Source organism: Poromitra crassiceps (genome assembly GCF_964638095.1).
Source record: "Poromitra crassiceps genome assembly, chromosome: 1".
NCBI lineage: Eukaryota > Metazoa > Chordata > Actinopteri > Beryciformes > Melamphaidae > Poromitra > Poromitra crassiceps.
In genome coordinates, this window is record NC_139623.1 from 89,271,024 (window position 1) to 89,296,656 (window position 25,633).

At 45.5% G+C, this 25,633-nt stretch overlaps 1 protein-coding gene across 1 annotated transcript; it reads right to left on the reverse strand.

Moving 5' to 3' along the window:
* Positions 1-2,996: 2,996 nt before the first annotated feature.
* On the reverse strand, positions 2,997-9,210 carry LOC310787662 (uncharacterized protein). The gene is made up of 5 exons (XM_083649139.1): positions 9,193-9,210; positions 7,919-8,085; positions 7,419-7,557; positions 6,714-6,821; positions 2,997-5,404 (listed from the first exon to the last, which is right to left on the reverse strand). Exons 2-5 carry the CDS (start codon positions 8,062-8,064, stop codon positions 4,523-4,525), a joined length of 1,275 nt encoding a protein of 424 aa, XP_083505265.1. The 5' UTR covers positions 8,065-8,085; positions 9,193-9,210; the 3' UTR covers positions 2,997-4,522.
* Positions 9,211-25,633: the final 16,423 nt, after the last annotated feature.

A 25,633-nucleotide genomic window follows, 5' to 3' on the forward strand; every position in this document is an offset into this window, starting at 1 on the left:
CAAACACTGTGAGCCTTAAATAAATCTGTAATAAACTTTGTATTTTGATTAGGCGTCTATTCAAATGTTGAATGTTTTAGAGTATATAAGGGCTTAGAACATTATGATGGAAATATGATGGCCATATTCCCTGAATGCCCTAGGTCTCTGATTTGTGGTTGTAAAATTGCATGAGGTTCTGACTATTCTAGAGGTCAGAATAGCTTATTTTATACAGTGAGGTCAAAAAAAAATCACTACAATGAAATGGCGGTAACACTTTATAATAGCGTTCAGTCATAAGTCATTTATAAGCCTTTAGTTAATGATTAACTAATCACTTACAAAATATGAATATACATTTGTAGATTATTAATAAATGCTATGTTAACATATCACAAATGCGTTGTAAGTCATCTATAAACCTTTAGTAAATGAAGTGTTCCTCACTTGTTATAAATTATGTGTAAATCATTTACAATTAATTTACAAGGCTTTCTGCATCCTCTAATCTAAAGTGTAAACCATCACACATAAATGTGTTACATACAAGGTGGTAGCTCTGTCAAAATTGAAGCCAATGCGGAAGTGTACTTAAACCTGCATTCTTTCGAATGGCCTGCAGGGAGCGACCCATTGGTCTGTGGACTTCTGTTTTTTGATGCCTCACATATGGCATTTTGGCCATTGCCATCTTGGATCTCGACAAAAGTCCAGGGGTTTCCCACAGAGCACGGCCTGCTATTGGTCTGTCATCGGTGAGCTGTGTGATCAGACAGTGGACAAGCAACCTGTCAATCACGCCCCAAAACATTGTCTGCAACTACAACATAGTCTGAAACTAGCAATTGAGACCATAAATGCATTAGGAAAGTGTTTACTGAGGCCATACTTGAGGCTTCAAAACAGAAGTCCACAAACCAATGGGTCGCCCCCTGCAGGCAAAGAGGACACTTCCGCATTGGCTTCAATTTTGACAGAGCTACCCCCTTGTTAGCCTAGGTAAACCCAGCCCCCACGTGACCTGCTCTCTCAGTTCCCAGTCACTAGAGCCCTTTTCCCACATGCGCTTTGTACCGCAAAATGACCGGAACGTGGTCTATTGCCTGCATGTGGGAAAGGTGCCGTGCCGGTATAAGCGCGACCCCGTCGTCGTGGCCATTTCACCAGTTTTGAGCCAGTCAGAAGAGCGGTATGCCGCGATAGGCAGACAGGTGAGAAAGGGGTCCAGTCATTTTCCGCTATCAGTGCACACAGTAGACAGTCCAACACCAAATACACAGCTGATTGTTCGATATTCCCCTGGTGTTGCGTACCACCAAAGGACTATTGCCAGTCGCAAACGCGCTTCCAGTGGTTTTCGCCACCGGGTGATCTTGCGTGTTAGTGCGGGTCGGACCAGACTCAGCACGTAGTCGAACGTACACCGGGACATGCGAAAATGACGCTTCCATTCCACGCCATCAAAATTGTTCAGAACATCTTCCCAAAATAAATTCCCTCCTGGTCTCTCTCGCTTCCAGACGGCTCTAGTCTCACGCAGCAGCGCAGAGGTACATAACACTGTCATGATCTGTCCCCTGTTTCTGTTCGCACGTATATCCCTTTCCATTTTCGCCTTAATTTGTCTGCGTCGCTGTCTACGTTTGAGGAAAAAGCGCGTCAGCAATATTATCAAAAGAGTGGACGCCGGCTCCATGTTTGTTTGTTGTTTTTTTCTGACTGGCCTCAGTGGCCTGCAGCACAGACCCCAGGCCATATCTCCCTCTTTGCTCTGAATGAGTGAGAAAAGGAGAAAATACTGAATAATTACATCACAACAGTATCCTAATGTTAATTATAGCTGCTGCGCAGCAATGGGTCGTGGCCGGGCAAGTCTCAAGTCTTTTAGCTATAGTCCAAGTCACGTCTCAAGTCTTTAGTCACAAGTCCAAGTCAAGTCTCTTATGGATGAGCTTTCTATCATCTGCTGCATGCAATCCAGTCTGCTTAGAACACTGCAGTTCATGACAGGGCTGGGGCAGAAGGCAGCAGGTTAAGTACATGGCAGTTGAACATAGAAACGGAGAGAGTAGGGACAGTGGAGGCAGAGAGAGATAGACTGAAAAATTGCTTATTTATACTTTGGCAATACAACACTATCATAAGTTAGCACTCATGCTAGGGCTACAAATATTTCTTTGTCTCCACAAAGGTGTACAGACAGACAAACAGACACACAAGTTACTTGCCTCCTTGCTGTTGTAGAGTCGATGAGGTACTGGGAGAGCTGATGTTATGGAGAGGAAGGCTGAGCGATTTATAGATGACATCATCAGTGATCAGTGGAGATTCAAGCTTTATTTAGCAATAATTTGCATTAGCTGTTTAAAGTACCATTTACAGTAAAACATTTTGATGCACTGTGGGCTCAATTTTTGATCTATCAAAAATCTGTTTGAGAGTTTTGTGGAGGACAGTCTAACGATGCAGATGCTGGAGTTTGGTGTCGTTTGAAGAAAAAATGTGGGAGGAGTAGGGTTTAATTAGTTTTACAGTTTTTGCAGCTTTGCGGTCTTTAGACTTCATAATTGGCCATAGGTTGCAGCGTACAAAAGTTTCTCCTCATTTGGGCACACATTTCGGTGAAAGTGCCAAAGCCGTAGCCCATATGCCTGATTTGTTATGAATTTTCAAAGTTTGAAACTTTAGATGGTCGCTGTAGCGCCACCATCAGGACTATTGGTGCCAAATTAACGTCAACTTAGTTTGGCATGGGACTGGACCTTTGTGCAAAGTTTGGTTTATATTCATGCATGGGAAGTCTGACTTAGAAGAAGAATAATACAGGCAAATACAATAAGTGGCCCTGCCGCTTCGCTGGCCCGGCCACTAATTAAAAATGAGATATTCCTCTAAATATGGCTAAAAAAGGTAAAGAAAATACTTTTTTTTTTTTTTAATGATATATTACTCTAAATATGGCTAAAAAAGGGAGAAAAAAAAACTAAAAAAAAAATCGGCCGTGTCCCCTTGCCATGTCTGGACCTCCCCAATTTCGAAACCCTGGATACGGGCCTGCATTTATGAACTCCTGGAAAATAACTGATAGCTCTGTGATGCACTTATTAACCTGCTGCAGATTTTCTGGTTATTAAAGTACATACATCAATGACATTTGAGTATAAAACTTACCAAACACTAAATCTATCTCTGGAATAGCAATTTATTATATACATAATTGACACATAATGCATCATGTGTGATTTCAAAATGCATGTGCCATGTTCGCAGTCCCTGGTTTTACAAGTAACAGACATCCTAGTCTCACAGTAGTCAGCCGTATGTCTGGTGCACAACTCTTGAAAAGTGATTAAGGACCACCCCCCTAAGACCAAAACAAAATGCGTAACAGCTCAGCCAACCAAATTTTGCCACAGGATTTCTGATGGCAAAACCCAAATTAGAACGACTGCACCGCGGATTTATGCCTCCGCCATTAGTTCATTCTTAAGTCCAAATCGCCAAATCGTGTTAACAAGCTTGAAAATGGCATTTGAGAGGTCACAGTGACCTTGACCTTTGACCTTTGATAACCAAAATGGAATCAGTTCATCCTTGCGTCCAAGTCGATGTTTGAGCCAAATCAGAAGAAATTCCATCAAGCCGTTCTTGAGATATCGCGTTAACGAACTTGGGAATGGCGTTCGTGAGGTCACAGTGACCTTGAAATTTGACCACCAAAATCTAATCAGATCATCCTTGAGTCTAAGTCGATGTGTGAGGCAAATTAGATGAAATTCCGTCAAGGCATTCCTGAGATATCGCGTTAAGCTTGAAAATGGCGTTCGAGAGGTCACAGTGACCTTGGCCTTTGACCTTTGACCACCAAAATCTAATCAGATCATCCTTGAGTCAAAGTCGATGTTTGACGCAAATTTGATGAAATTCCGTCAAGGCGTTCCTCAGATATCGCGTTAACGAACCTCGTACGGACGGACGGACGTAGGACGGACGGACGGACGGACAACCCGGATCCACACCAGCGATAGCCAGGCCGGAGGCATAAAAATGCAGACTTGTGATTCAGACCCTCTGTCGCTGGAAGTGAGATGATGTAAGACGTTGGGTCTGATCATGTGAGACAACAGACATCCAAACGTTGAAAAGCATTCACAGATAAGTAGTTGTCCATCTCTACAGATAGAGCTTTTTGTGGCAGTAAAATAAGCTGCTCAGTCAAATTCACAACATGGCTGAATACTATAACACATTGCAGCATGAATAAACTCATTCCAAGATGTCTTCCTCTCACATCTTTCCACTGCCAGATTTCTAACGTAGAGCATGTTTCTAACCCATTTTAACTATGCAGGGAACAGGTTTCAGTGTACGCGCTAGCAGAGTGGAAATACATTTTTGCATGCTCTCCTATGTAAAAGTAGATATCAAAAGTTTCTGACTGCCTCTGAGCTAATCATACCATTAACATATACACTCACACTCGTGCAAGTCACTTTAGAAGGATGCCAAATGGCAAATCCTTAAAACAAATCTCTTGCTCTTATTTGCTGTCGAACTTTATATCGTTGTACTTGACTATCTTCCCTCCCCGCATCACCACCTCCTTCTGCTCCCACGATCCAACCACCCCGTCCTTCTCTTCGTAGTGCCGCACCCGCACCATCCCCGTGGTTGGCAGGCCATGGGGCAGATCCTTAGCGGCCTCTTTGTAGAGCATCATCTTCATGAAGTCTTCGCTGAGGCCCGCCGCGCCACCTGCTGGCACCACTGCCTGGTTGTTGTTCTTGTCCTCCATCGGCTGCGGGGAGGGAGAGCGGTGCACTGCAGCTCGAGGACACAGTGCGGTTGTGCGATCCCATTTCAGTGGTGATGGAGACCTGTTGAATGGTGATGGACCCCTGTTCATTGGTGACAAATCTCTATTCTGTGGTGATGCACCCCTGATCAGTGGTGATGGGCCCCTATTCAATGGTGATGGACCCCTGTTGAGTGGTGATGGAGACCGGTTTTGAAGGTTCCTTGGTGGCTGAAACCGCCCCCGTTGTTGGGGAGACCCGTCGGTGATGCCTCCGCCCCCGGCCCTTCTGATGTCACTCATGACCCCGCCCATGGAGGCCCTCAGAGAAGGGTCACTCTCCACCATGCGGCAGACGGCGTGACAGTACGGCTGGCTCCGCAGCGTCTCCTTGATCTTGGCGGGACAGACGCTGGGGGTGTAGAGCCGGATCCGGGCGCACAGCTCGGCGATGATTTTGCCCATGGCCCAAACGTCTGAGCGCTGGTCGCGCTGGCTGCCCCTCTGCAGCACCTCAGGCGCAGAGTAGGCTTCGTTCCCCATGTCCACGGCTGAGTTCAGACCGTTTCTGAAGAACTTGGCCAGTCCCAGGTCGATGATTACGGCTCTGTTGGTCTCATGCTCCACCTGGAAGACAATAAAGGAAGAAATGTTGTTTATTTTCCATCAAGTGAACAGCTTCCAGAAAGAGATAGGCCTACAGTACCAACCATTTCAAAATGATTACTAGTCTGATAGAAAAAGAAAAAAGTAAAACAATGTCTGTGCTTTTTAAGTAATGGTCTATGTACAGTGAGGCGCCCATTCCGCTTTGCATCGGGATTCACCCTGTCAGGTTATTTTGCAATAACGACTGGCTACATTACATCTTGCTCATTACACAGCTATTAACCAAATACATTAATCAATATTGATTTGGAATTATTGAATTATAGCCTAGAGTAGTTTAGCTTCCTCCAAAAAACCTCAGTTAGTCAGGTGTTTGTCTGCACTAACCAAGGAGTGACATCTCTTTGGCACAAAGTGTCACTAGTTAATTAATTAGATATCAACAAAATTCTTCTTCTTCTTCTTCTTCTTCTTCTTCTTCTTCTTCTTCTTCTTCTTCTTCTTCTTCTTCTTCTTCTTCTTCTTCTTCTTCTTCTTCTTCTTCTTCTTCTTCTTCTTCTTCTTCTTCTTCTTCTTCTTCTTCTTCTTCTTCTTCTTCTTCTTCTTCTTCTTCTTCTTCTTCTGTTGTGGTGTTTTATGGCAGTTGGCATCCTTTATGTTGCATTACTGCCTACTTCTGGATTTATCCATCCACTGTTTCCCTACATTCTGTAAAACCCGATCCTTCCTCAAGCAATTGACGCTCGTTGACTTCTTCCTATCAGCAAAATGGGACTTCTTGAAAAGCGATATGATAATATGTGAAACAGAAGTTTGCTATTCAGAAATACCACACCTCAGAGAGCATTCATTGGCCAATCAGAATTGAGTATTCAACAAGGCAGTGTAATAAAGAAACACTACTACTGACTGGATCCTCGGTGTGCCTCGGAGCGATAAATAAACCTGGCGCCTGCCTTGCTCGGATACATTATAGAGGAGGAGTCTCGCTGAGAGCAATTCTGTCTTTTTCAGGAGCGCGATTGTTTGGATGGCGAGAGATGATGGTCATTTCTTGTGCTTCTGTGTTGGAAAGCACCTTCAGAGCTAGTTGTTTACTGATGCCTATGTTGTTAACCATAGCAACCCATGCAGATAGGCTCGTTGTGTGTGGACACACTGTGTGAACACTTGCCCAAATCAGATTTGTGGCAGTGCGGACACTCTCCCAAATCAGATTTGGGAAACCAATCAAGATAATGACTTTAGCAGCAAATCGGATTTGCCTGTAGTGTGAACATGGCCTAAGTTTTAGTAGGCTCCGTAATGTTGACTGTTCTCAGCTCACCATGATGTTTTCAGGCTTGAGGTCTTGATGGACAACGTCTTTGCTGTGCAGGTGAAACAGACCTTCACACATGCCGATGATTATAATGCCCCTGTTAGCTGGAGTCAACTGGAGGGAAAGGAAAGCAGGTTCAGCCACACTGACTAAAGTGCAGGATATGAAAACCACATTCCTAGTTTTGAGTGCACACCCTTTTGCCTCAAGCTTTTTAGACTGTCTTCACCAATGACTAAATTTGCCATGTGTGAGTGACATAAACTTAATGTAATAGGTGAAACCAATAATAAGGTGTTGGCAGCTTTCAACTAGATTCACCTGGTTAGACTAATTCAAGCGGTCCTAATATTTGGTGTAGCCTATTCAGTGCATATTCTACTAACTAAACTATTATCCAAATTCCTCCTTGAATTGTATGCTTTTGCCATGAATTCCTAACCTGACACTGCCAGATGGATGGGTTTGCTTCACATTTGTTTCACAAACTGTGGTGTTGCAAACTCGTGAACTCAATACTGCATATCTGGCGGAGTCAGGTTAATGAATTCCCCTCCTAGATATCTTTACCTGTAGAAAAAAATCACTCCAAAAGTGGAAATAGCAGCACTCCAAAGATTAAAATGCAAGACTTTGCTCAAGTTTAAAAAAAAATTAATTCAAGGCTAACCTGTTTCGGCATGTGACTTCATCAGAGCATCATATCTTTACCTGTATTTTAGACTTTGATGCTTTGAAGATGGTCGTCTCTAAATCCTCTCCAAAGATAAACTCCAGAGGAATGATCCATTTAGCGTCTTTGAGAGTTATGTTGCCCAGAAGCTTCACGATGTTGGGATGACTTGCCTTACTGTAGACCAGTATCAACAGGTGAGGGAGTGAAAGAGAAAAGACGAAGACCCAGTTTCATTCCAAAAGGGGGAAATAACATAGCCTACACTTTTCACAAAATGACTGATGGCACAATTCAGAAAATAATATGATGGTACTTTGAGAGACTTTAGGCTCACTGGGTTTTGAAACACAAAAATGCACATGCCTCCTGAAAACATACATTGTCTCTTTTACCTCTCATTACATCTCCCCTCTTTACTCCACTGCTCTTTGGAATTTAGCTCAATATTTTATCATGATTCCTGCAATTTTATAATTAGCTACACAGCCATAGACTGACAAAATTTGACCTTTGCCACGAACACACTGATACTTACTTGTACACTTCACACTCTCTCTCCAGGTCCTTCCTGCTGATGAGGTGGTGGGGGACTTTCTTTATCGCAGCCCAGGTATCGTTGTATTTCTGTCTGTACACCTTCCCAAAACAGCCTGCTGCCAGGGTGCTGGTTGAATATGCCATCTTGACACTTGGATGTGTGCGCTGGACAGTGGAAAAGGTTAATTATATATATATATATATATATATATATATATATATATATATATATATATATATATATATATATATATATATATATATATATATATATATATATATACTGTTTGTTAAATGATTAAATTGTAAAATTGTCAATATGTCTTGTTTCTTCGATAGAGTTCAATCATCCAATCCACCAAACAAGAGTCAATACCAACAGGAGAATACACTGTTCAGTAGTGGCAGAGAAGATTTGGCACATTTTACATGGGCACAACCCACATACTCAGCTGTGCTGTTCATTCCACAAATGTTCCCTTACAAATGGGGCACCAACAGAGAAATGTTTGACCAAACACAAATTTCTGAACTTTTTGTGCTAAGTTTATATATGTAAACCATACTCCCTTCTGTTCAGGATGAATGCAACTAGTCAACATGCTCTCCTAAGACACATTTCCTAGGGTGTGCCACCTGAGTTGAGTAACTGGGGAAATTCACAGGTAATAAATGCGTGAATGATCTGAGGGGAGAAACCTACATGGCTGTTGTGTAATGGAGAGATAAAAAGCGGACAAACTAGTAATTCAACAAGGAAACAGAAAAGTTTCACTTTGCAGTGGCTCCTGCAAGATGGTAGCAGTTGGCTTTTAGTTTTTAATGCTAACTATGTACAGTAAAACGAAAAAGAAAAAAAAGACCACCATGTTATCAATCCCACAGTAAGATAATAGGACACCACAATGGATCCAATCTTGTTCCCTTACAGCAATTAACCTTCACAAAAGACAACTTAAAGCAAAGGAGAACCAAATATGAATTAATTAAAGAGTCATAAGCAGTGCCATTCTATTTAATACATGTTTTAAATATCAGATTTTCCATCATTACACTGGAATACAGTCTGTACAACAACTAACATCTAGATGACCGAGAGCCAAAAAATTGGATTGACTCTTTCAGGGCAGGAGACAACAAAACAGAGAAATGGTCAGTCTGTGATTTCAACACTATACTAATCTACAAATGCTCTAGATATAGTAAATATGACACAGAGATGATAAATCTGTGATGTTCTGTCGATTCAAAGAAATATTCTCAGGTACCTACCTCTGTCGTTGAGGGGAAGCTGCAGTCAGGTCTGAACTTGTGTTTACATAGCTTCCTGTCTTTATACCTGTTCCACACCTCCCTGTACCTGGTCCTGCCCCCGAGCCAGGCAGGCAGGCCTTTCTGCTGCCGCCGCCAAACTACAATTCAGAAATATGCTTCAGATCAATAGTCATTGGAATAGGAACATGTGAATTCAGACCGCATAAGAACAACATGTTTGTGTGAATTAAATTCAGTTGTCCATGTAGTTGGGTTCCAGCACATTGGGTTCCACCACAATAACATCATCCATTGGGGTGAGGCAAGGTTCCCCCACATCGTGCTTTCTATTTGTCATGTTTGTGGACATGCTCATCAGAAAAATGAAACAACAATGTGAAGATGATGGCTTCCTGAAATGGCTACATGTTCTAATGCTGATGGACGTCATCCTGGCAACATCAAGAGAAAGGCTGACTGAGAAACTGAAATATCTGGAAGAATACTGTGACGAATATGGGATGCTAGGTAAAACAAAGTTTATTATGATTTTGGGATCTGATGAAGACAAACAACCTATTCAGCTTGGTTCTTTTACAGTGAGCATTGGGACAGTTATACATATCTTGGAGCCATCTTCACTGCTGATGGAAATGCCCGAAATTCACTTGCCCTCCATGTAAAGGAAAAGACAAAGCACTTAAACAAATTGATCATCTTCTTACCCACCAACTATGATGCCCCATTTTGTGTCAAACTGAAGCTTTTTGAGGCTGCCTTCTCATCAGCTATCTTGTACGGGTGCGAGGCTTGGGTCAAAGTGCCTGCGGAGACTCTCTACATGACTGGAGTGAAATCCCTACTTGGGGTGTGGTCTACAACACCAAACCTAACCTGTCTATTGGAGGCAGGACTCCCTTCACTGCAAGCTTTGGTGAGAGAAATGCAGGCCAGGTTTTTCACTAAAGCCGTTTTCACACATGCGCTTTTTACTGCTAAATGACCGGAAAGCGGTCTAATGCCTTCATGTGTGAAAGTTGTTTTCCGGTATAAGCGTTCCCCCGTCATCGCGGACATTTCACCAGTTTCGAGCCAGTCAGAAGAGCGGTATGCCGCGATAAGGAACACAAGTGTGAAACGGGTTTGCCGGTCCTTCTCTCATGGGCGAGGTGTACACACGTTGCTTAACGTTCACTTCCAGCGTGCATCATCTAATCATTCGCGCACATCAAAGCAAACTACTTCCACATTTCGCTTTGTGCATTTGCTTTCTCTACATACATACAAGCGTTGGGCGGCTTCAGGGCGGCAAGCCGCTGCCATTCTCGCTGTGTCTGTCCTGTGTCGGGCTGCTGCGAAGTGCGGAGGACTGAAGGACTGGCCTCTCTCGAGCAGAGAGGGGAGGGGGGAAATCGGCTGTGTTTATTACGCTGGCTTGACGCTGCCTGGATACTACTCTGCACTGCAGCCCATGAGCGAATGTGAAGGATACAACATACTCTTAAGTCAAACGAGTGTGATTTATTGTGTGACAAGCGAACTTATTTCACCATCGGAGTTTTGCCGATCCCCAAACTAAGCCCCCCCCCCCCCCCCGCCCCCCAACATACAGGCTATTTGACGACTATATTCACACATGCGAGCGCTCAGGTGTGAAGGGAAATTCCGGGAAATGGCCGATATTGATTTACAGGTAATTTTGCTGTAGGCATGTGTGAAAACGGCTCAAGACAAAGCAGCGTCATGGCATGCTTGATGACCCCTTGTGGTATGGTCTTGAGATGATTAAGAAAGAGAACAAAGTCATGAACTCACATTTAACTGAGATAATGGAGAAACAAGATCCTATTCAGAGTGACCGTAGGGAGTTGGCGGAGGAATTACGATCTAAGGAGGGAACAAGATATAAGACCTACCAAGCCATCAACCCAGATATATCTGTTCACCCACTTTATACCAGCAAGACACTGTACATTGAAGACTACCTGCGAATAACCTGGAGTCGTACACCACCAGAACAACGAGTGTGTAGCTGTAAGACTGGCATCCAAAATGAAGAACACATAGTGGTGTGCCCTGTCACGCAGGACATTTGTGCAAAATATGGACATGACTCCACTGAACTGAGTTCACTTTTCATGAACACTAATAAAAGAACCCTAGTGATGATACATGCTTGCCTTGAGCTATTAGACCATTACTTTGTGCTGGAAATTGTACTAAATTACTTTTTATTACTTTTACTTATGGGTTTTTCATATTCATACATTTTTTTAATGTTGTTTGGACCCAAATGTTTTAACTATTTGTGTCAATCAAAATAACTAACTAGTAAAATATAACACTTTCTGTATTTTAACATTATTTTGTATTTGCAAAGCTTCACTCGAAAATGGCCAGCTAGGCATCCGTACAACCCCCTCCTCCTACTAGTGTTATTTACCTCAGTGACAGGCAGCACAAGCTAGCTGGCCAGCTAGTTCACTCGTGTTTTTGCCAAGTACATTAATAACATGCCGGACAATCAACAGTGTTGTTGAGATAGGAAATGGGTGATTGTTTATAAACTTTTAGAAATAAAATATGCTTGGATAAGAGTCATTGATTGGTCTGTCATGCTACATAGGTGCAACTAAGGTATTTTCCAACATTTGACCAAAGAAGAAGTCACATTAGGACATCACAATCGTCTTATAAGTAAGGGTTCATGTGCTCCCTGCGAGGCGGTTATTATTGGAAAATAAACCCCGACAGCGTGATAGACCTCGGCGCCTTCATGAACTCTGACCCCTCTGTATGAAATAGCATAGAGAAATACAAGAAGCAGAAGTGTTTGACTATTTGTTTAGAGCAGAAGACCTCAGATGATGACTGGGAGGCCAACGTAGGCACTGTCATCAAAAAGGCACAGCAGAGGATGTACTTTCTACACCAGCTCAGGAAGTACAAACTGCCCCAGGATCTGCTGATACAGTTCTACACTGCCATCATCTAGTCTGTCCTCTGCAACTCCATCTCTGTCTGATTTGGGTCTGACACCAAACAGGACATGCACAGACTACAACGGACAGTCAGGACCGCAGAGAAAAACACCGGTGCCAACCCGCCCTCCATCCAAGACTTGTACTCCTCCAGAGTCAAGAAAAGGGCAGGAAAGATCATCACTGACCCATCTCCCTGGCCATGATCGGTTTGAACCATTCCGCTTGAACTCCTCCCCTCTGGCAGGCACTACAAAGCACTGTACACCAACACCACCAGACACTAAAACAGCTTCTACCCACAGGCCATCACTCTGATGAACACTTAAAGAGATATTCACACGTTGAGCCAGACAGAGAAGCCAGGGTCAGATCATGTGTGTGTGTGTGTGTGTGTGTGTGTGTGTGTGTGTGTGTGTGTGTGTGTGTGTGTGTGTGTGTGTGTGTGTGTGTGTGTGACGAGAGAGAGAGATAGAGAAGAGAGAAAACATGCTTATTTTTCCTCTCTCTCTCCATAATACAGTAATGCTGGCCTCTGCTCCAACATGGAGCACAAGTGGAGTGAGATGTACCTTGGGTGTGAGAGTCTCATGCCTGTGGCAGATAAGGGCAGCTTTGTGAAGCCTATTCCTAGAGAGGGCAAGGATATAGTTGAGTGGAATGGACAACACTCTCACACTTGTGATGATCCGTCAGTGGAGGAGTCCTCCACTCACAGCACCACCCAACTGCCATCCTCTGATACAGAGAAAAGTGTTGAGGGCGTACCTGTCTCTGCTACGCCTACTGAGACCTTGACTTCAGAAGAGGGGTTAGTTAGTGTAGAGCAAGTGAGAAAGGTTAAGCTGTGGTCTGCTAGAGGTGGAAAGGGAAAGGAAGAACATCTCAACATCATGACTGCCACTCCCAACCGGACAAAACCAAAGGGCCCACTGATCCATCCTGAAGGGAGAAACAGACCCCACAACCACCGGAGAACCTACCGGATGTACTGGAAATGTAAATACATTTAAATTTCTTGTAGTTGTGCTTCATACTGTACATGTATTGAGTGTTCTATGTTTTTGCATGTTGAGTGTTGAATTTACACATTTTTAATACATAATTCCCATATCTGACTTCTTATGTGCTGTCATAGTTGGATCATTTTTCCTGAATCTGCAAGGAAAAATAATTGGTCTATTTTCCTGATTTCTAGTGTTTCTTGCATTTTGGGTGGCAGTTGCACTTGTGCCTGTTCCGGTGGCTGCAAAGCATGTTGGTATGTGGAGAGAACTGTGGTCCTGCATTTCACTATCATGCATATTGTATTGTTGTATTGTACTGATTAACATTAGTTGAAACTCTATGATGTATATTCAAAATTAATTACATCTCGATTTAAATAAGTGTTGAAGATGTGAAATATTTAAACTGATTAAAGAGTATTTGAGATATTTTATTTACCCTCACAAGCGTAAATCTTTGATCTGATCTCATTACCAAACTAAACGTTAGGGTTGTGCTACAACCCGGGTTTTACGAGTGAGAACAAGAGCTCTCACTCTAGTGCTAGTTATATAAAACCAAACCACCTACCGACAGGTGGCGTGGTAACCCTGGGACTGAGGCGGCCACCCACATTCCTTTCCCCGTGACAACGTCACGTCCGCCCAGATCCCAGAAGGCCACTCCTTCTTCCAGCCCGCCTGCGCAACGACGCAGCAAGGCTGGCTAGTGAGAGCTCTCGTTCTCACTCGTAAAACCCGGGTTGTAGCACAACCCTAATGTTTTACTTCGTTTCGAACTCAAGCTCTCACTCTAGTGCCAAATTCAACCGCCCTTGCTGCCGGGAGCACTCCTCAGAGCGACCCGAGAGGCATCGGTGAACAACGGACGCATGGCGAATCGCCCATGCCCAACCGTGTGGCATTTGGAGAGGCAATGACACTACTTTCTCGCCATTGACAGTACCCATGCGCGAAACGCAAACCGGACACGTCAAGACTGTAGTACCTAACAAACGTGTGATGAGAGGACCATGAGGCCGCAGCGCACATGTCCTCCACCGATACACCACGCAATAATGTGGAAGACGTCGCAACGCCTCATGTAGAATGCGCCTTGATACCCTCTGGGGGCACCTTACCCGCGGCAGAGTATGCCAAAGCAATCGCCTCCACTATCCAGTGTGATAAGCGATCCTTGGAAAGGGGTCCGCCCTGGGCCCTCTCCCCGAAACAGACCAACAACTGGTTTGAAGTGGGCAATGAGTGCGTCCTGGCCACATAGGCCGAGAGCGCCCTTACAGGACACAGCATGTACAAACGTCGCTCCTCGTCCGAACAGAACGGTGGGGGACAGAAAGCTGACAAGTCTATGACCATAGACCTAAAGCTGGCATTAATATTCTTAAGTCAAGAAGGCTCTGAAGGAAACAGAGAACTGGCCGCACACCACAGTTCACTGGATCCACACCTTTGTCCGTGCACCAATGCAAAAAGACCCGCCACTTGTACGTGTACTGAGAGCGGGTCGAAGCAGCCCTAGCACTCTGAATAGTGCACACCACATTATCGGGCAAGCCCTGGGCTAGCAAATGGTCCCGTTCAGGAGCCAGGCTGCTAGCCTCCACCTGCTGGGGGAGGCGTGGAGTACCTCCCCTTCCGCCTGGGATAGGAGATCCGCCCGTAACGGCAACGCCCAGGGCGGTCCTTGCGCCAAGGAGATCAGGTCCGCAAACTCACCCTGACCAACACCTGTCGAATCAGGGGCATCGGGGGAAAAGCATAGAGCCCGTCCCGGGGCCACACGTGCGCCAGTGCGTCGTGGCCCAGCGAGGGGCTGTCCTCTTGGATCAAGAACCACAGTGGGCAGTGCATCGCGCGCCGCAATGCGAAGAGATCAACATGGGCGCGGCCGAACCTGGCCCAAATCTGTTCCACCACCTGAGGGTGGAGGCACCACTCCGTCTGACGGGGGTTGCCCCGAGACAGCAGGTCGGCCCCGAAATTGAGCCGGCCTGGCACATGAACCGCTGACAGCGAAAGGAAACGGGGATACGTCCACAGGTGAATCTCCCCCGCTAACCGGTTCAGCGCCTCTGACCGCACACCGCCCTGCTTGTTCAGGTGGGCGATTGCAGCTGTATTGTCCGAGCGGATCAGAACATGGCGCCCATGTATGAGCCGCTGGAAGTGAACTAGAGCCAGGTGAATCACCTCCAGCTCTAACACGTTTATGTGGCGAAGCTCCTGAGCTCCCCACTGGCCATTCACCGAAAAATGCCCTCACACTGCACCCCATCCCCAGAGGGAGGCGTCGGTGCGAATGACCAACCTGAGCGGGACAGGGCCCAACCGAGTGCCTCTCGAGAGGTAACGGGGGTCCGCCCATATGGCCAGCGCCCGCCGGGCCAGACACGTCAGAGGAACCCTGCGATGACTGTCCCTGGCCGGGTCCAGGCGATGCCTGAGAAACCACATCTGGAACGGGCGCATGTGTAGCCTCCCCAGCGGGACCGCATGCACCGCTGAGGCCATCAGCCCCAACATGACTGTGCACTGATGCACTGACACGGAGGGTCGCAGACTTAGCGTCTTTGCCGTCCGCACTGTGCAAGCCTGTCGCTCTGGCGAAAGGCGGGCCAGCATGGCCCGAGAGTCCAGCTCGAGCCCCAGGAAGGTCGCCACCTGAGCTGGGACGAGGCAACTCTTCTGCCAGTTCACCAAAAACCCCAAGGTCTGCAGGTGATCTGTCACCATCTTGGTGTGTTCCATGGCGCGGACCCTCGAGTCCGCCACTATGAGAGCGTCGTCGAGATAGAGGAAGACGCGAATCTCACTCGCGCGGAGGGGAGCCAGGGCTGTCTCCACGCACACCGTGAAGGTTTGTGGGCTCAAAGACATGCCGAACGGCAGGACACAGAATTCGTAAGCCTTTCCCAGGAAGGAGAACCTCAGGTATTTCCTGTGTCTCTGAACCACGGGGACATGGAAGAACGCATCTTTCAGATGCACGGAAGTAAAGAAATCTCCCGGCCTCAACGCATTGAAAAGGTGGCGGAAAGAAAGCATTCGGAAAGGGAACTTCCTCAGCGTCTTGTTGAGACGCCGAAGGTCCAGAATCGGACGCATGGAACCGCCCTTCTTGGGCATGGCAAAGTACCTGTGATAGAACCCAGAGCGCTCCTCTGCCTTGGGGACCGAGCGAATCGCCCCCTTGGCGAGCAGCGAAGTAACCTCCTTGCGGAGTATGTCCAGGGACCCCCCCTCCACGGCCGAATCGGGGACACCGTCGAACGTGGGTGGAGGTCTGGCAAACTGGAGAGCGTAGCCCTTCCGAAGGGTGCGCCACAACCATGCGGTCGGAGAACATAGGAGCTCCCAGGCGCTGAGCCTGTTGGACAACGATGGTATCTCGTAGCAAGAAGGAGCGGAAACCGCGCCTTTGGTCATGTGTATATTTGGCACCGGGACCTGATCCGATGACCCAATGGGGGGAGAAAATGGGGGGAGCAGGGCATGAGAGGCTGCGCCCACCCACCGCATGGCCAGCTCCATAGATGCTACACATGCCGGGGGAAAATCCCTTACGCAAACCCCGACTACTGGCGCACCCCGTGGGTGACCCAAGGAGAGCTCTCGACTGAATCTGGGCACCGAGGATGGTGGGCTTGTCCTTATAGCTACAAGCTGAAGGCTGGCCCTGAGCTCAGACCTTGGCGAGCTGCCGTCCCTGCCGGGCACCCGCACCCCCAGGTTTACGCTGCTGGGAACGAGGGCCGCGCATCCTGGTGGGCCGTGGGACCCAGGACGGGGGCGGGTGGGGTGTAGCCATTGAGGGGGCATGACCCTGGGGGTGCCCCCTCAATGGCGTGGGGCGGTGGCCCGAGGGGCGGCTCAATGAATGCTCTGCCCCCGGAAACCGGTGGCCGTCCCCTCGTTGCCGTTGTGGCATGAGGGACCTGACCGCAGCGGAGTCCCGTTGCTGCCTCTCCAGCTGCTGGGCCACGTTCTCCACTGATGGCCCGAACAGGCCCTCAGGAGAAATCTTGACCCCAAGCAGCCTCCTCTTCTCCGGCTCAGACAACTGCGTAAGGTTGAGCCAGAGGTGATGGTGTGTGAGAAGGCCATTACCTTACCACTGTTCTGAGCCAAGCAGTCCACCATACGGAGGGCGTAGTCCGTGGCCATCCAGAGCTCGGTATACATCTCCGGGGGTGGGTTACCCTGTAGCTCCCTCAGGAGGACGGCCTGGTAACCTTGTAGGATGGCCCGGTTATTAGTCATGGCGGCGGACTGACCCGCCGCCAAGTAAGACTTTTTGGCCAGCTTGGCTGTTAGCTGGCATGCCTTCGAAGGCAGTGTCGGCTTGCCGGAGGTGGAGGCCAGATGAGACGCCACCACTTCCTCCAGGGGGGGCATTCTGGAGAATGTCAGCCGTTCCTCGCCATTGAGCGCAGACCACGGAGCCATGCCCGCGCAATGCGGCTTGGCCTCCTGTGGTCTTTCCCACCCTGTCTGCATGGCGCGGACCACGTCCTCACAGACAGGCATGCGGCACTGCGGGCGGGATGCCTGGCGTGCCTGAAAAAAGCACCCATGTAGCACTGAGGCAGGGGGCTGGGGTGGGTCGGCCCAAGCGATGCCCAGCTTAGCTGTGGCCCTGGACATCACCCCGCGAAACTGCTTCTGGTAGGGCTTGTTCACTTCCGAACAAGCTTCCTCCTCCACATTAGTAGTGACGGAGCTAGCACCGTCCCAGCCCTCCTCCCCGCCGGAAACCTCCTCCTGGGGGTATCGACTAGGGGGTCGTACCTGGGGAATTCACCCCACTCTATGAATTGAGGCATGTGCAGCAACATGACCTGCTAAGAGAACAAGCGTGAAAACCACTAGCTCAGCTAGCGTAAGCAAGAGAGACAAGCGCGAGCCAAAGCTTACTAGTCACTCTAGGAATAAACTCCTCAGCTGAGGAGAAATAACTAGTTGATGCTATTTGCACGGATGCAAGCTAGCTATCTAGTTAAGAACTGAGATAAACGGCAACACACTCGTGTGAAGCAAGCTGACCTAGCTAGCGTAATCGCTAAGCTAATACTCTCAGATTCAATCGTTACCCCAGCCGGGGTGAAGGCATGCAAGCTACACGGCGGTAGCCTAAGCAAAATGTGCTAACACAACAAAAGGCGAGACACTCTTAGCTTTGATGAGCTGGCCGTCGCCGCTGGTGAAGAGATCCAGGAACGGGTCCCCGAAGCCTGAAGAATCTCGTCCACCGAACGGCTTGTTTAGTCGGGCAATAAGACGGAATTAGCTCGGCTTGAGAGCGCAAACTAAGTTAGCACACGGAGCTTTCAATAATACGTCTAGCAGCGGGCTGGAAGAAACAAGGAGTGGCCTCCTGGGATCTGGGCGGACGTGACGTCATGGGGAAAGGAATGTGGGTGGTTTGGTTTTATATAAAGATATTTTTAGAGCAAAAATAATATTCGTCCAGTGGCTGCGTGTGCAGCGAGATGGCACTAGAGTGAAAGCTTGAGTTCGAAACGAAGTAAAACCAAATGCTTTGCATGTTTTTTCGGGGGATTTTTAGAATATTCCGATTTTTTAAAGACTATGAGGACACGACAGTAGCTCAGTGGTTAGCACTGTTGCCGCACTGCAAGAAGGTCCCAGGTTCGAACCCCGGTCGATCCCAGGTCACTTCTGTGTGGAGTTTGCATGTTCTCCCCATGTTTGTGTGTTTCCTCCCACCATCAAATACATGTTTGTTAGGGTTAATACTCCTGCCTCTGACCAAGGCACTGGCAATCGAACTGGAGTTGGTCAGGGCTGAGAGGAGTTGTGCCCCTCAGTCCTCACTAGGGCTGTCAAAGAATATTCTATTTGAATATATATTCAAATATTATATATATATATATATATATATATATATATATATATATATATACTGTATATATATATATATATAGAGCACAGCCCTAATAATATAAGTGGTATAAGTATAACGCAGAGAAAAAAAACGCATTACGGTCGGCCCTTAATCGCGTCGATTAACGCATTGATATATACATACATATATATGTAAGGGATAATGTATACTGAGCCGGTGATTACTGTGGAAATAATGACCGACAGGTGAATGATTTAGCCCGACGCGCAGCGGAGGGCTTAATATTCACCTGAAGGTCATTATTTCCAGTAATCACCGGCTCAGTATACATTATCCCGCTTAGAACACGGCCTACAACTAAATCATTCAATAATCTGACAAAAATAATTATTCAAATAGATTTTTTAACACATTGAGTGCCAGCCATTTTTTCATCCTGTAGGTAAGTTGTGCCAGGTTTTTTTTTGAGGATTCTGGCTCATTTTACAAGAGCCGAGGATTATTTTCTGTTAAGAATTCATGAACACCAATCATCTAAAAATAACTAATAGAATGTGTGCTTTCTCTGTCTAAAAGAGTTAGTTTGCAGAGTTAGTAGTTATGTAGATATTAGCCGTTGAGTACAGCATGGTTTCAGCGTCTGGAAATTTATTCAGAGATAAATGGCTTTTTGTGAAATTCGACAGAACAGTCACTTTAACCATTCATTTTTGGCATCAGTAAGACCGTCAGACATTCTAAACAATAGTTTTGAACAGTAATTTCCTCCATAACAACAGGAAACACCCCTCTCATTCAAACTCCTCCCTCCGTGTGTCTTCTCCTCCTTCCTCCTGGCTCTACAGCGGGCGTGTCAGAAGCGCGTTGCTGCTGCCTGCCTGCCTGCCTGCGTGCCTGCCTGCCTGCTTGCCTGCGTGCGGACGCTCCTTGTGCGAGTCAAGATGGGCCGGGGAATGCGTGGGCGATGGGCAGATGTTGATTCTGGCCTTTCTGAGGTGTTTCAAAGTGTGTTTCACCTATAATCTATTTTGCAAATCGCTCTCCGCTCTCTGTGTGCGGCTGCCTGCGCGGCCGCTCTCGGGCAAGACAAGTGTGGAATGGATTACTGTAAAATCGCCTCGCCATTTCCTTGAATGGCTTGCTCCCGCGGCAGTTTTTTCTTTGATTTCGCTCGTCTGGGGGAGCACTGTCAACACTTAGTGGGTCGGTAAAATAGATTATACACATTCTCTTGCTCCAATAGTGATCTCGAAGATGTAAAAGTTGTTGATTGATGTCCCACCGTCAAAAAAAAAAAATGTTTATGTAAGACGAGATATCTCGGCTCTGGCACTCAAGCGTTGGATTATGTAAGACGAATTATCTCGGCTATGGCACTTAACGTGTTAATAGCGTTTTCAACACAAAGCGGTTTCATTCGTAATTGGCACACAAGACACCACAGCTGCAACTGGTTGGCCTAATTAGTAGCGTCTGCGGACAAAATGCTCTTACCAACTGATTAATCCAGGTGTGGCAGAGCAGCGGTCGGTTGTCGAGAAATAATGACCGGTGAATATTGTTGATTGACCAATCAGAATCGAGTATTCGAGAGAGCCGTGTTCTAAATATATGTATATATATACACACACACGCACACACATTTAACCAGGTAAAAAACCTGGCCAAGAGGACAACATAAAAACATACATTGTTTGCCTGGTTATTTAAAAACATTACAAAAGTGTAGGCTACTACTGTATTAGTACTTTTTGTTGTCAAGAACTATGAAAAACGCAATATGATTTTATATTCAATATGTTGCATTCACATAGAAATGTGATGTTGTTAAGAGTTCGACAGTCTAAACCAGGGGTGGGCAAATTATTTTCCCTGAGGGCCATACTGACTTACATCAAGTAAGCGAAGGGCCACACATTGGAGATTATACCTGTCAACACTCCTGATTTTCACGGGAGTCTCCCTATTTTTAACCCTCTCTCTCCCATAGTAGTGATACAAATCCAATGGCTGTAGCAGATGAGATTTATTAACATAATTCTGCCTTTTATTGAGTTTTTGGGGATTGTTTTGTTATTCTTTGAGGTCCAGGCGCCAGGTCCGGCCCTGGGGCCGCATTTTGCCCATGTATGCTCGACTCTAAACTGATATTTCCTTATATTTCAGGATATCCCACAGATGCAGTGGACCAAAACAGTACGTTTATGATTTACCAAGACAAGGGTTTTGTTGTCTGTTGGCCACTGAGCCATTTAGGACTTTTACTTGCATGTGTATCTTGCCAATCATCAATCTTTTGTCTTTGTGTTTAACCCCAGGCACCTGTTTTGTCTGCGATGACATCGGATGTCCAGACTTGCGGAGAGTTCATGGATCAGATGATGTTCTCCTGTTAAATAGAAGTAATGAGGAGATTCCAGCATGCTCCGACATCTTCCCTCCCACTGTGATGTCTGTCACCACACTGGAGGAAACATCACCATCATCTGCTCAGGGACAGGAGTGAGGATGATTGATGCAGAAGGTGACGGAAAAACCTACAACATCTACCATGCTGGTAAGTTCAGACAACATAGAAAAACGGCAACATAGGTCTATTTTCCAGATTCGCTGTGTCTGCGGGTGGGAAGCCGGATTGGAGGTATGTGTCCTGGTCGCTGCACTAGCGCCTCCTCTGGTCAGTTGGGGTGCCTGTTCGGGGCGGAAGGGAACTAGTGGGAATAGCGTGATCCTCCCACATGCTACGTCCTGCTCTCCGCTGTCAGGTGAAAAGAAGCGGCTGGCAACTGCGCATGTGTCGGAGGAAGCATGGTGCTAGTCTACGGCTCTCCCCAGATCGGCAGAGTGTGGAGCAGCGACCGGGGCAGCAGGGGGAAATTGGCCAAGTACAATTGGGGAGAAAATGGGGGGACATTTTAATGAAAAAAAGAAGACTTGTATGCCTTCTCTTTTGGTTATACCTGTAGGTGTATATATACAGTACATAACTGATTCACATGCCTAATTTTAACATGAAATCTATTTTGTCTCTTTAAAAGGCTGCCCCACCATGAAAACCATCACTGGATACAGCAGTAAGCCTGCACTTTGACTGTTTTTGTATACTCTGTCACTTTTCTATAAAGCTGTAGGCTACTCATTTACTTACCAATGTATTGCCAGCACCACATTATAAAATACAGTCCATCTAGCCTGTAAATGCATTACACATTTCTATTTCAAATAAAAATGATTAATACTAATACATTTAAAGTTAATAAATGACCTTGCCATTTTCTCTTCCTGCATAACTGATTGACATGCCTTGCCTTTAACCATGAAATCTGTCTCTTCAAAAGGCTACCCCATGATGAAAACCATCACTGAATACAGCAGTAAGTATTAAGCCTGCACTGTATTATAAAATACAGTCCATGCTCCTAAATGTACATGCATTACACATTGTAGTGACTAATTAGCCCAATAAATAATGCCACATCATTTCATAAGTTCCTGTAGTTAATTTTCTGCTGCTCTTTAGGTGAACATCAGTCTCCCAGTCATGGACGGTATGGTACAATTGGAAGTGTTGGTAAGTATTTAACACATCTTTATACCATGGTCTGGGTGAATACTCAATTCTGATTGGCTGCAGGGTGTCCATTAATTTGTGATAATGTACAGTGATAATGTACACCAAGCTAAGTAGTTCCAGTCAGGTCTGTTCATCGTTCATATCAATGCGCCAGGATCACGACAGAGCCCTATACCACCGTTAGCGGTTAATATGGCTTTTTTATAAGTTTAGAAAAAAACTGAGTCGGTCAAAGTAACTATTTAGATTACTCCTGAGTCCTGTGTGCTCAGTTTATTAAAATAACAGCTATTTAGAAATCTGTAGTTTTCGGAGATCTGCTGATGTTGTCAGCTGACAGAAGCCGGGCTCCTAGCTGTCAACTGTCAAACCAGCTCTGTTTACAACTTTGCAGAAAGCCAGCCAGGCACTTTGCAAGAGTGCGCGCTGCCTCTATCACTGACACCAATCAAGTCGAAGAGGAAGAAGACGAGATCAACAAAAAGAAAACAACGTAATGGGCAGTTAACAGCAACACACTGAGAGACGTCCTTATACAATATACCTGGACTCCAACATAGAAAGCTTCAGATGGTTTTCAGTCTACTCCGAGCGGGCGTGGCACGCGCCTTTTACGTCTTAAAGACCCGCAGTCCGCAGACATTAACGTACTTTCCCTGGAGTGCCAGTTTAAGAGCCAGTTGCATTCTTAAAAATTCCTGTTTGATTTATTTGGTATGTTACATACAATTGGCCAAATTATTAGTTAGCTTATGGTCTAGAAATTCTGCCAGGTGCAGGCACTAAGCGGCCATTTTATCCAATGATCGCCTAATCTTGAGTAGCCGAGGGGACTATTTTGTCTCGTCGGTTCTCAACTCATATTCAAGGTTATGAAAACTAGATTTTGATTGCAAAATGCATGAAAATATAAATGAATGGTCTTGTTTCGTTTCTTTGGCAAGTGACCATGGTATAAGCGGGTCAATGCACTTCGAGGGGTCCATTATCAGAAATTAATGGACTTTGCGGAAGCAACCGTTAGTCTCTTAGAACAGACGAGTTGGCTTCCGCAATTTTCATATGCTTCCGCCATACCGTCTGTACTTCGTGGGGGAGAATCATGCACCAACCGGAATGGGAAGTAGAAAGGCGGGTTTTCCGCTCATTAGTCCAATCAGAATCGCAGAAAGGCGGGTCTTCCGCTCATTAGTCCAATCAGAATCCAATATGCCGCATTTTTCGTGGACACACGTGTCGTGATTGGTCGGATTCCGTCGAACTTCTTTCCTGTCTGAAGGTTTTTTTCCCAACTTCCTTGTGCATGTTCTGGGGGTGTAACGTACAGACTGTGTATAGCTGCATTCGCCGGATGTAGTTGAGACAGTCTGTTTTAAGAGACTAAGCAACTGTCCTTGGCTTTCGCCTCGGATGGTTCACGCCTCCGCGTCGTGCATTAACCCTTACATAGCCTATTGAAGGTGTTTAATTGAATTACTTTGTGTGAAATGTGTTTGGAATGTCAATTACACAGATATTTGTAGCTTGTCACATGTTGGCTATGACAGGCCTAATATTTTTCATCTTACAGTTGTCTTTGTGGTCTTTGTGGTCATGACCCTGGCAGTGGCAGCTGTGCTCAAAGTAAGTCAGACTCAGATCACTGACCAGAAGCCTTCAACACATTATTATTATGACCAGAGACATGACCAGAACTAATCCTAACGCAGGACTCTAAGCCACTTGATTAACTCAATTTAAATTCTTATTTGTTGTCAATTCAGAGTTACTGAACTTGTACATTTTAGTATTTAAAGTGATTTTTTCTTCTTTCCTTTTAAGCTGTGTCAGGGAGGCAGGTAGGTTCAGTCTGTTTTATTTCTCCCACTTAATGAGCCCATTGATCAAAATCACATAGATCTTTGTCATTCCTTATAGTGTTGTACAAAAGTATTCAGATTTACACTTGAATTGGATTAACCTAAATGCCACTCTAACTTGATAGTGTGTTGCTGTTAAAATGGCTCAATATATATATATATTTTAACTAAACAGAACATGACACTGAGAGTGTGTTGTCTCTTATTTTCCTTTCTTTGTAGGACTGGAACTGAGTGAGGAACACTGTCAGGCCATCACAGCATATTTCTTCATGAATTTGTCAAAAAGAAGGCAAAAAAATAAAAGATAATAAAAAGAAAAAAATATAATATTTTTACTAATTAGCTGTTATGGGAACTTTATGGAGTTGTGCGTGTTACTTAGGATATTAAGTAACTGCTGTTTGGGATTTGGGAGCAATTTGGCGTTTTGGGGCATCCATTATTAGGCCAATTTAGACTGTTAAAAGGCTTAATTCTTGTATAAAAAAAAAAAGATCTTGATTTGTCAAATTAAACAAGTGTCTAATTGAATTGTTGTGTCCTTATTCATAAGATAGACATTTAACCAAGCTATATTGTAGGCTGCTCATCATGGAATAGTCACTATAGTGGAGTCAATGGGATATTACTGCATGGTCAATGATACAGGCTAATATCCTGCTTTACATCTATCTATCTATCTATCTATCTATCTATCTATCTATCTATCTATCTATCTATCTATCTATCTATCTATCTATCTATCTATCTTTTTATTATAATTTGACAAGTGTCCGTGTGTGTGCGTGCGTGTGAGCAGAATTTCGTCCGGCCGCGGCTGTGCTGTTTTCCGTGCAATCGGGCTGAAACTTTCAGGGGGTGTAAAGGGCACCTGTGCAGGTGACCTGAGGGAGCCGGATTTTTTAATTAGGTGATTGCCCCATAGACTGTACATTGCCCTGATTACCTAATGATGTGATGTAATCAGTAGGGGTGTCACGATACACTCAGTTCACGATACGATACGTATCACGATACTGGGTTCACGATAACGATACGATACGATTTTAACAATATTTTTTTAAACTTGAATAATGACAATATATGACTGGAAAAGTAGTATTTTATTTGAAATGCACAAATACAAAACATGCTGTTGTGGGAAATTGTTATTACAATAACAACTA